The following is an 11,920-nucleotide window of genomic DNA, read 5'->3' as shown; positions in this document are numbered from 1 at the left end:
CCCCCGGGCAGGATACGTGCCTAAGGTTATGGATGATGTACCGAGACCCATTACCTTGCAAGCATTCTGTCCTCCACCTTTCAGGAGCAAGGACCAGGAAAGGTTAAATTTGTCGTGTCCAGTGCGAGCACTGGACTCGTATGTACACAGAACTGCGGCTTGGAGGAAAGCGCAGCAGCTCTTCGTATGTTTTGGTTCACCGAAGAAAGGTCTGTCGGCAACCAAGCAAACCATCAGCAGATGGATAGTTGAGACTATCTCTCTGGCCTATGAGGCCTCTGGCAGACCATCGCCTTTGGATGTCAGAGCTCATTCTACTAGGGGTATGGCGGCCTCCGTAGCCTTAAGGTCGGGGGCGTCTATGCGGGACGTGTGTGATGCGGCAGGCTGGTCCTCTCCGCTCACATTCGTGAGATTCTATAGTTTGGACATGAATCTCACCCCGGGAGCCCAGGTGCTTGTGTCTTCCACGTGACATTTTTGTACACACAGACAGGCATTTGGGCGTATGGCGGCTTGGGTATTTCGTTCCCCAAAGCGTTGCCATGGCGACGCAGTGCGAGTTCCCTCGAAAGGGAACGTCTCGGGTTACGTCTGTAACCCTTGTTCCCTGAGAAGGGAACGAGACACTGCGTCACCTTGCCATACTCCCTACATCCCTGTAAGCCTTTTGCTTCGAAGTTTTTCGAGCTGAAGTTCACTATTTCGGATGTCGTTTTATACCTCCTGGTCCATACGTCATCTATGACGTAGCGTTCCACTACTGGACGATGTTGACACACGTGCTCAGAGCTGGTCACGCTGAGGCGTTCCCCAAAGCGTTGCCATGGCGACGCAGTGTCTCGTTCCCTTCTCAGGGAACAAGGGTTACAGACGTAACCCGAGACGTTTTTGCTGTAAAATGGAAGAAAATATAAGTGTTTTATTTCAAAGAACATAGTTCCTTTTTGGGGTTTTAAACAAGTATGAATGTTTTTTATGATTTTGGTAACTGGATGCTTCTGAAAAACAAACTATTGAGAAAAAAATGAGACAATTATAGCAAATGACATAGAGACATTAATTCAATCTGTTTCAGGCTTACTGTAAGAACTGTATTGATTTGATTTCTCAATTCATTTTGATTTTGAATGACATCAGACCTCCTGAGTATACCTGAGTATACCTGATGTTAGTTTTTTGAAGTGTTGTAATATTTCGTGATTTAGTGGATCAAAGGATTTAGAAAAAGGATGAATGCAGCAATGTGTCTCTACACATATGTAGCAGGATGTGGTATGTTGGTTATGGATACTTCCGCTAGGAGGCGCGAATGGGTGGCCTAAACCCGAGGCACGTAAGCGATCAGCTGGTTACTAATTATTGCAATCAGCGTGATGATAAAAGCGTAATGCGTGCGCCATTGGGAAACGATAGCTGTTCCGAGCCAGCAGCGGATGGTCGAGATTGCGTCCGGGGTATTCGTGTGTGGGTCATTGTCTGCTTATCTTGAACTACCTAGTGGGAGGTCCTAATACCAAACGGCTGTGTCCATAGGCTTGCTCAATGCAGTCGCCAGAGGCGTGTCCTCGTTACAGATCTTAAGGCGGTTTGTTGTGAGCCGTGCAAACCAATACTGCGCTGCTTTTTTGTTCTATTTTGGTTTGTTTTAGTTACGTTTTGTTTCTTTTGTTTTGCTTTATATTGGGTTGCGTTGATTTTGTTTTACTGCTACCATCCGAAACGTTATATGCTGGTTTTCCTCATCGTTCCGCTTCCCTTGGATTATGTAATGCTCAAGAGATCTATCTTTTCCTGTTCTACAAGCGGTTCATGATGGAGCAGCGCAATTAGCGCCGCGGCCCATGTAAGAAGCTGGACATATGGTATGGGGTCTTATTCCTTCTTTTGCCGTGATTGGAGTGCCGTGATATACACGTGTGTTTATTAATTTGGTTGGGTGAGGCACCGTGGAGTGTGTGGTTTCACCTTAACTATATGAACAACCTTCTTCGGCCGTTGTGTTCCGCTCGCTACAGACTGTGCTTGCTTTAGGAACATTTATCATCTCGCAATTGACTGCGAGTAACTGTAAATAATTGTTTTATGACTATATGTATATGATCTGATTGCATTGTTCAACGGAGTGTGAGCCACTAAAGGGTATTTGTAATAAATTGTTTCATGACCATGCATATGATTTGATTACATTGTATAACTGAGAGGGGGTAACTAAAGTGTACCTGTAAGTATTTTAATTGTGTATCAGTGTTTTATGATTACGTGTAAAAGGACCTGATTAAGCTTTAGAATTGATTGTAGGTAACTAAAAGATATCTGTGAACAAACTTGCTCTGTGTTGTGATTATACATGTGTGATCTGTTGTTTTTCCCTGATTTTGCCGTTTTGGCAACTCTTTTAGAATAATAAATTAAAACTTGACTTCTACATATCTCTTCATCCTTCCGGGTCACTGTGAACTTGTGCGCCCTTAGTGGTCTGGGTGCTTATGTCCTGGGGAGAAGGTCCCTAGGTGGTATATATCAAACCAAACTGCCCGCCGATTACACACATATACAACATCTGCCAAACACCACTGAAATATAAATACATTGATCATTAGTCAATAGTACATTACAATAACTAAGACTAAACTAAACAACATATATTAATTGCTGTTTATTATTACTAGTTTACGAGCACAGAATCACTTTTCACCCAACTTTGTATTTTGTCTAAATTAATTGAGACTCATTTAAAAGCAAAAACTGCTGTTGTTGTGTTAAAGTAAATAAAGTTACAGTATGTTTTGCTATGATTACTGTGATTGTTTATCAAAAGCCATTTAGTGACGACTGCTACCCAATAAAGTCCCAATGATATAAAAAAAAAACTGAAGTAATTTCATTTGAAGTCCTTGTCGCCGAATTCTTTATGATAAATAACTTTTTTTCTTTTCTGGCTAATATTGTTTGAAATATTCTGATATTTTTGAAGACCTTGGGTATTTAATTAGTTCCATCAATTCGTCATACTCTGGTACAGATCCATCTTCACAGGTAGATAACTCTCTGGATTTACTAGACATGGGTAAGTCTTTAGAGTCGAGAGAGCGAGAGAACTTGATATGACCCAAAAGATATTCCTGTTTCTGTTGAAATGTCAACACATACACAAATGCTCTGCATTACAAGAGACTTCATTAAGACTTTAATGAAACAAGAATGATTCACAATTCACTACCTCATCTCTGAACTTGGAGGAGTGGCTGCTGGATAAAGATCTTCAGGGCAGTGGAGCACGTGAGAGTTTGGAGCCTCTGATCCAGGCCGCTCAACTTTTACAGATCAAAAAGAAGAGCCAGGATGATGCTGAGGCCATCTGTACTATGTGTACTGCGCTCACATCACAACAGGTGTGTGTTTGTGTATATATGAGCCTCTCAGATGTTCTGATGTGTGTCTGTTTCTCTCTCGGACAGATTGTGAAAATTCTCAGCTTGTACACACCTATGAATGAGTTTGAGGAGAGAGTATCTATATCATTCATCAAGTCCACACAGGCGAGTCATTTGAGCGGTTACTGTTTTATAGTATTTAACAGAAGTTATATCCTACATTCATGTGGTTTACATTAGAAACTTCTTCCTCCTCTCTACAGACTTTATTAAAGGACCGTAAGGAATCTTCTCAGTTGCTGATGGATGCGAAGATCATTTTCCCGGTTACTTTTCCCTTCAACCCTTCACCTGTAGCCCTGGAAACCATCCAGCTGCCCAGCAGCCTCAATCTGAACTTCCTCACACGGGTTTGAAAAGAGACTAGTGATGTCATACAGAACAATGTTCATCTGCAAACCAAAGGCGTTGGATATTGTAGCAACACCCTCTGAACACAGAATCTTGTCACTTGTTGTTCAAATTAGATATTTTTTAGAACTATAAGCACATTTCACTGTTTGTTTGTCATACATTTATGAGACACTTGTAAAGGTTTGTAAATGTTGGAACGTTTTGTCATGATTTAACATATATATTATATAGTGTAAAGTCTAGAAATAGCCTTTGTATTACATTTGCATTCTTTTGTGGGGTTTAAAATATTTGTCATATACTCAACCCTATTTGGCCCTGATTTAGGAATATCAAGTATTTTATGCAAAGTTTGTGAAAAAAAATATTGACACAATATATGAAGCCACATATAGTGTGGCATATAGTGTAGATTGTAACTTGTGCATTGTAAACTGAAATGTCATTATGTCTTAAAACATGCTTATTAACCCAGTAAACAACATTAAAGTCAAAGGACTCAAGTTGTAATCATTTAAGTTTATGTGTAGACTTTTTTGACAAACAAGATACAAATTATTTTAAGGTGTTAAATTAAAAAAAAAGAATCACGAAGAACTGAAGATGAAAACTGAATTTACTTAAGATTGTGAGATTAAAAAATTAGAAATATATTTTAAATATGGTAAACTGCGTGACAAGATTACATAAAAACATCAGTAAGACAAAACATTTACACTGTAATTCATGGGATCTGTTCCTGCTTTCTGTAGGCTATGAAGTACATGTTCCAGTGCAGTGGATTGGTTGTGAGTGACCCAAAATTAATACAAAAACATTCTGGAACAATAAAAACACTAGAGGGGAGTGGACAGCAAGACACTCGGGTACAATAAAACACGAAAAACAAAGACAAAGTTTGCTGCAGTTTTTACAGCTGGGTGATAAACGTGGTTCAATGCTTAGATCTATTATGCTCTTCAATCAACAAAAGCAGTAATAAAAAGTAAAGAGTAATTTTGTTTTTTTTTGCCAAATTGAGCTAACTACACCTGTGGTTGTATTCCCCGAATCAGAAATGAACATAAATCAAGTCGTTTTTAAAACTACGGTCCATTTACAAAGTTGTCAGGATAATAAAGAGAAAACATTTAAAAGGTTTCTCTAGATACTGTGAAAAAAAATCTTTAAAAATTTCTATTTTGGGTTTGGAACATCATTTTATTTAATCAAACAAATAATGCATCAACAAATTAATAAATAATAGGTGTAGTTGACTGATACCATACCCATTTTTTTCCCTTCTGAACTCCTATCTACGCCATTGAGAACGTGTTGAAGGTGCGGAAAATGGAAGAATGATTTGAAGTAGAGAATTGTTATATAATGTATTACTACAAAGGTGATAATAAATGTCAATTGTATGGGATGTCTTTATAGAAAAGGGGAGATTTTGACAGGTAAGTTATACACTTTTACACAAAACCATAAATCTGACACATTTACATTTAGCAGACACTTTAATCCAAAGCGACTAACATTACATTATCCTTTACATTTATACATAGGTATTTGGAATCCCCTGGGAACATTTTTTTTTTACATTTACATTTTTAGTCATTTGGCAGACGCTTTTATCCAAAGCGACTTACAGTGCACTTATTACAGGGACAATCCCCCTGGAGCAACATGGAGTAAAGTGTCTTGCTCAAGGACACACTTCTGGTGGCTGCTGGGATCGAATCAGCAACCTTTAGATTTACCAGTTCAGTGGTTTAACCCACTGGACCACCAACATTGCGTTGTTATCGCAATGTTCTTACCACTGAGCTACAGGACACCTTTAAAGTCTCAGTTCAATTCTTGTACTCGGCTACTTAAATACAACTGAACCCTATATTGTCATTGTCTCCTCACCCACATCAAATCAGAATCGTAACACAATAGCCAATAAATCTATACAATAATACTGTGAACTGATGTTTGCGTGATGATAACCTGTGTGAGCATCACACATTATGTTCTTTATTATTAATTGCATTAAAGAAATGTATTATGTTCAATCTCTTCTGGCGGATTCTGTTTGCCTCTCTTTAATAATTTTAAGATCATGGATGGATTCTTTGATCCTTTGGGTCCAGATTTTTCGACAGACTCAGAAGTTGAGTGTACAGATCCATCTCTAAAGTTGTAAGGCAAGTCTTTAGAGCACGATGAATAAACTGAGCTGTTGTCTATTCCTGAATTGGACCTGAATGAACCATAATCAGAACTTCCCAGCGAGACTGTATCAGATATATCATCCTCACTCACTGGAAACAATAAACAAGAAAAGAGAACTGAAATGAAAACACTCTATTTGGCAATGATAAGAGATTGAAAATTATATTATATGTATGTAAGACATAGTTCTAACATTTTTTTTTATAAAAAACTATAGAAAGGGAAAAATAATAAAACATTTTAATACAGTAGGTTCAACCTAAAAAGCCAATAAAAGCATTTATCATCTCTGTCATGTTGGTTAATGTTTGGTGACAGGATCATGGCTCTCATGCATCTGGTGTTCGATGTTCATTTATTTAAAAGAGTTAGTTTTCTATTGATCGGGGGGATATTAATTCACCACATGAGTGTACATGTTGTTGTGCATGTGACTTATATCAATAGACTAACAACAGTTGTTTAAACTTAAATTCATTATTGGCTTATGAAGTTAGTTCTAGTCCAATGAAAAGATTTTCTTTTTGTGTTAAAATACTCTGGGGTCACTGCATTTTAAACACATAATACTTACAAGGTTGCTGTAATTCTGTGCCATTAAAGTTGTAAGGTGTGTCTCTAGAGCATGATGATGCAGAAAATGAAGCTTTGTCTGATCCTGATCGAGATCTGAATGAACCGTAATCAGAACTTGCCAGAGAGACTGTATCAGACATCTCATCCTCACTCACTGCAATGATCAAGATTGTTAAATGTTATGGGAGAAAACATTCATTTCCTGTTTATTTATACATGACAGAACAAACTAACATCTAATTAATCATTTTATATATCATAATATCTTATGTTTTTAGCATTTTCTTTCTCTTGCAATAATGATGAGCTTATGTACAAAAACAGAATTTTTCAGAAGACTTTATGATTTATTAACAGGAATATAAAGGACGTTTCACACTTTTCATTTTGTATGAATTTGATTCTGTTTATTATCTTTAAAAGCTAAAAGTATAAAAAAATGCTTCAATAAATACACAGTTTGATGTTTTACTCACTAATCTGTGATCTGCTTTTATGCAGTTTCTTTCTTCGTTCTTTGGCTCGCTGTCCTTCTGCAGTCCTCTCCTCTGCCTCCTCTAAGATCTTTTTGTCTATTTCAAAATGGCAGCCGTTGTTTTGTGTGACTGTCTCTTCTATCTTCTCCAGCAGATCTTTGATCTGAGTGTCATCACTTATGATCTTATTGTTGAGAACATGATATCTGTTCCCACATTTTTCCACCAGCCACTGGAGATCCTCTCCTTCTCTCTCAATGTGTTGCTCTATAGATGTGTCTCCTAGAAAGTCTCCATGAGTGAAGAGCACTATAGTGTGACTCCAGACTCTCTCACCGAGAAGCTCCACATATGCCTGAAAGGCTTCTCTGTCATTCACTGTAAATCTATGTTCCACACATATAACAAGAAGTACAATGTGAGGTCCTGGAGGACACAGAGACACACTGAGTAAAATCTCTTGTTGTAGTATCTCAGATATCTGCTCTACGGGCGTCCACCACCATCCTGGAGCTTCTATGACAGTGATGTGTCTGTCTGCTACTTCTCTTTGTCTCTTCATACACTGATCAGTTGTCTTCAGGTCAAACTCTTCTCTGTTCAGGATGATGTTTCCTGCTGAACTCTTCCCGGCTCTTCTAGACCCCATTAACACAATCCTCAACTCTGAGAGATGATGGAAGTCATCTGCAACAAACACATCATTTTCAATAATGTTTAAACGTAGGTTAACAAATGCTATGGTGTTTACTCACTCATCTGTGATCTGCTCATCTCTCTTCGCTGACTCATCCTCTTCCTTCGTTCCATTGCGCTCTCCTCTTCTGCTTGCTTTTTTTCTTCCATCATCTGTAAAATATTTCTGTCCATTTCAAAATGGCAGCATTTGTTTTTCATCACAGTCTCTTCTATCTTCTTCAGCAGATCTTTGATCTGAGTGTCATCACTTCTGTTCATATTGTTGAGAACATGATATCTGTTCCCACATTTCTCCACCAGCCACTGGAGATCCTCTCCTTCTCTCTCAATGTGTTGCTCTATAGATGTGTCTCCTAGAAAGTCTCCTTGAGTGAAGAGCACTATAGTGTGACTCCAGACTCTCTCACTGAGAAGATCCACAAACCCCTGAAATACTTTTCTCTCATCCTCTTTAAATCTAATGTCCACACGTATCACCAGTAGAACAACATGAGGTCCTGGAGGACACAGAGACACACTGAGTAAAATCTCTTGTTTCAGTAACTCAGAGCTCTGATCTACAGATTCATCAATCCACCATCCTGGAGCTTCTATGACAGTGATGTGTCTGTCTGCTACTTCTCTCTGTCTCTTCACACACTGAGCAGTTCTCTTCAGGTCAAACTCTTCTCTGTTCAGGATGATGTTTCCTGCTGAACTCTTTCCAGCTCCTTTATACCCCATTAACACAATCCTCATCTCTGAGAGCTTCGGTGTTTCACAATCACCTGTAACAAACACATAAAAGGATTCTGAAAATGTTGTCTCCCTGGCTGAAAATAAATGCAATCATTTTTACAAAATCACTAATAAACTTAACCGCGGTTTTACTTCAGAAACGACTTTAGTATATTAAAATCAGTTCTGCGCTGGAGCTTTATTGTGTTCATCTGAGGCGTGTGCTGTTATGTGCTCAGACTGGCATCGGTGTATTTAAATATCAGCTTATACGTATTAATCTTTGAAACAATTAAAATATCTCATTAAAACATAAAACATTGCATATTAAAAATGAATTAAATTACATTCCAAACGCAGACAGACATTTTTAAAATGGCAACGTTTTAAAAAAGCTTACTTTGGAATTAGATCAAAAATACTATATTTCATGTTTACGCATTTATAACCTAAACGCGTGATAATGCAGATTTTATCAGGCTTTATGCTCACCTGTTTTGAGTGGCATCTTGAAATATCACATGTCAGTTCCACTCTCTTATAGTTTTTACTCTCATATGGTGAAACACAAAACAAGGACTCAAACAGGCTGAGTCGCTTCTTATCTGCTGTACTATTTGCATAAGGTTGTGACTATGCCGTTTGTAACCGAGAATAAAAAAATATTAATGTACATATCTTTCAGGCATGTACATGGTTAAAGTATAAAGTCAAAGCTTATATTCATTTCACATATTAGTTTACATTACCAGATAAATTTCGATTAAAATAAAAAAACTTACCAAAGTCCATTTCACCGTTCTGAGTAATTTTAGTAGTCTACTTTAGTCCAGTTACACAAAACAAGGGCAAAAATAGCTGCTTCTTATTTGCGTAAAGAGCATTTGCATAAGGTTGTGAATAACATGTATGACAGAAGAACGACAAGATCCACATAAAAACTCACGTAACAATAAAACGTAACATTTTTAAAAAAAGAGTTCCAAAGTGTAGCAATAATTTAGTTTATCACTGTATATAAAGTTAAAGTCCAGTGATAAAGTCAATAAACTTTTTAAGAGAGTAAAACAAAGCCACTAAACATTAACCATGGTCATTTATTTCAGGATTGTGAAATCATCGATATCTAACGCCAAAGGATGAACACTGAATGCCCTGATAAAATACATCACGATCAACATTGGACATTAAATACATCAGCTACTTATATCTGATATTTTTTAGCAGAGGTTAAATTGAGGACTAAGGGCTTCTTATAGATAAAAGCTGATTCTTTAAAGCTGCTTTGAGTTTTACAGTATCGTGTAGGCCTACTATGCAATAACTCTAAAGTTTATTAAACAGTCTTATAAGAAATATATCCTCAAAATATACTTTATATGCATATACAATAAAAAATATACAACTCAAGGAAAAAGCCTCGTTTAAAAGTATTATTTAATTTAAAGAATTTTTCGACAGACTTGATATTCCTTTAACTATTTTGGCTATGAGAATAAAATACATATTAAAATTCTGTACTGAGGTTCAGCAATTCAAACGTATAATTCTTAAAATAATGTCTGTAAAATAAACACGTGCATTTATATAGATATACACATACATAAAAGTGCTGATCGTGTTATTAAGTTAGGTACTAAAAGAACACACAGGTGAATTTTTAATGTTTTTAATGTAAAAGGTGAATTTGTAATGTTTCACAATAGTGGAGACAGTTTATTATCTGTTAATATAAAGTTAAAAGCTCAGAGAAAAAAAAACTTACAAGCAAACAATACAATAAATGCAAAAGAGTAAAACAAAGCCTCAACAACTACTTTAGTTATGAATATGAATATTATTTCTAAGCATTATTGAACTTTTCTGTAGCTCAGTGGCAGTGCCGGCCCTACCTAATAAGCGATATAGGCAGTTGCATGGGGCCACCGAGGCCACTAGGGGGCCCCTGCTGTGCGTGAAAATGTAATTTAATGTCAATCATGTGCGTTAGCTTTAAATTGTGCAAAGATTAAGAATGAAAAGGCGGCACTATCAGTCTGGTGCAGAGAAGAGGAAGAAGAGGAAAGAAGATGAGAAAAGAAAGGATCAAGGGGTAAGAGTTCAATTAAAAATGTAATAAATTTTAACAAGACGCTGTATATAAAACATTGTGTACTTGTAAAGGTTCTGTACAAGGACTATCCGCTCAGTAAACATACTAAATTGAGTTTTATTTTTAAATAAAATATGCTTAATGTGTTCTGTGAGGGTTGGTGTGGAAGGGGACAGAATAATTTGAACAATGTGTATGCGTTTGTGTGTGTGTGCGTGCGTTTGTGTGTGCGTGCGCGCGTGTGTGTGTGTGTGTGTGTGTGTGTGTGTTTTGCACCTTAGGGGCACTTTTGAAGTATTTTCCAAAGAATGAATTTACAGCTGGTGAAGATGCAGGTCAGTTAAATAACTTTCTTATAGATCTCACTTAACTGAAATACAACTAAAATAGCCTTTTTATATTAATAATACTACATGTACAAAGGTTTATTAGTAAAACATATTATAAAAAATATTAAAATTAACACAAAAACACTAAAGTATCATAATGAGAGATCACATTTACTTCTGTTTTTCCATATATTTGTGCAGCAGAAAATAAAATATCTTATCTGTTGCCTCCACCATATCCTCCAGTGTCCTCCACTTTATTTGAAAGATGAATTTACTAATTCACAAATACAGTAAAACTGACTGTAGTGCATGTTATTACTTTTGATGTTCTGCTTGTTACCTCTTTCTTTTGAATAAACTGATTGCACACTTTAAGCTTTCTAAGTTTGTGTGTATTTACAAATCAGAATTTACATATATGCATTTGGCAGATGCCCCGGGATCGAACCCATGATCTCTGCGTTGCTAGAACCATGCTGTAACCACTGAGCTACAGGAAAGCTGAAAAGGGATAATATTGTGTTGTTAATTAGACATTGTCAGATTGTCAGTGTGATATAATCTGTGTAAGGTTAGTATGTTGTGTACATTAGATTATGGGGGGCCTCATTTTGTAATCAGTTTAGGGTCCCCAAAATGCTATGGCCGGCCCTGCTCATTGGTAAGAACATTGCGTTAACAACGCAAAGTTGTGGGTTCGATCCCAGGGGATTGCAAATACTCTATGTATAGATGTTTAGACTATAGCATTTACATTTATACATTTGGCAGACGCTTTTATCCAAAGCGGCTTACATTGCTTTATCCCATACATTTTACATAGGTATTTGCAATCCCCTGGGATCGAACCCACAACCTTGAGTTGTTAACGCAATGCTCTTACCACTGAGATACAGGAAAGCTAGGAGTATAGGATAATGTAATGTTAGTTGCTTTGGATAAAAGCGTCTGCCAAATGCATAAATGTAAATGAGTATCAAGTCGTAAAAATATTTAGAAACATTTAAAATAGATATTCAATATTATGCTTGATCA

The 11,920-nt window shown here is 36.9% G+C and overlaps 2 protein-coding genes across 3 annotated transcripts; one reads left to right on the top strand and one right to left on the bottom strand.

Moving 5' to 3' along the window:
- Window positions 1-2,862: 2,862 nt before the first annotated feature.
- Window positions 2,863-4,166, top strand: LOC130413906 (unconventional myosin-Va-like). Its single transcript, XM_056739446.1, has 3 exons — window positions 2,863-3,395; window positions 3,462-3,542; window positions 3,641-4,166. The coding sequence occupies exons 1-3, from the start codon at window positions 3,369-3,371 to the stop codon at window positions 3,791-3,793; spliced, it is 261 nt and encodes an 86-aa protein (XP_056595424.1). The 5' UTR covers window positions 2,863-3,368; the 3' UTR covers window positions 3,794-4,166.
- A 229-nt stretch (window positions 4,167-4,395) lies between these two features.
- LOC130413904 (GTPase IMAP family member 8-like) lies at window positions 4,396-9,378 on the bottom strand. Of its 2 annotated transcripts, none has more exons than XM_056739444.1 (5): window positions 9,244-9,378; window positions 7,801-8,511; window positions 7,046-7,732; window positions 6,568-6,723; window positions 4,396-6,082 (listed from the first exon to the last, which is right to left on the bottom strand). In XM_056739444.1, exons 1-5 carry the CDS (start codon window positions 9,251-9,253, stop codon window positions 5,811-5,813), a joined length of 1,836 nt encoding a protein of 611 aa, XP_056595422.1. In that variant the 5' UTR covers window positions 9,254-9,378; the 3' UTR covers window positions 4,396-5,810. The 2 variants fall into 2 exon arrangements, with proteins under 2 accessions (XP_056595422.1, XP_056595421.1); XM_056739443.1 differs by lacking the exon at window positions 9,244-9,378 and adding an exon at window positions 8,954-9,017.
- Window positions 9,379-11,920: the final 2,542 nt, after the last annotated feature.

The sequence above is a fragment of the Triplophysa dalaica genome, chromosome 24, assembly GCF_015846415.1.
Source record: "Triplophysa dalaica isolate WHDGS20190420 chromosome 24, ASM1584641v1, whole genome shotgun sequence".
NCBI classification, from domain to species: Eukaryota; Metazoa; Chordata; class Actinopteri; order Cypriniformes; family Nemacheilidae; genus Triplophysa; species Triplophysa dalaica.
This window is presented reverse-complemented; position numbering and strand designations above follow the sequence as displayed.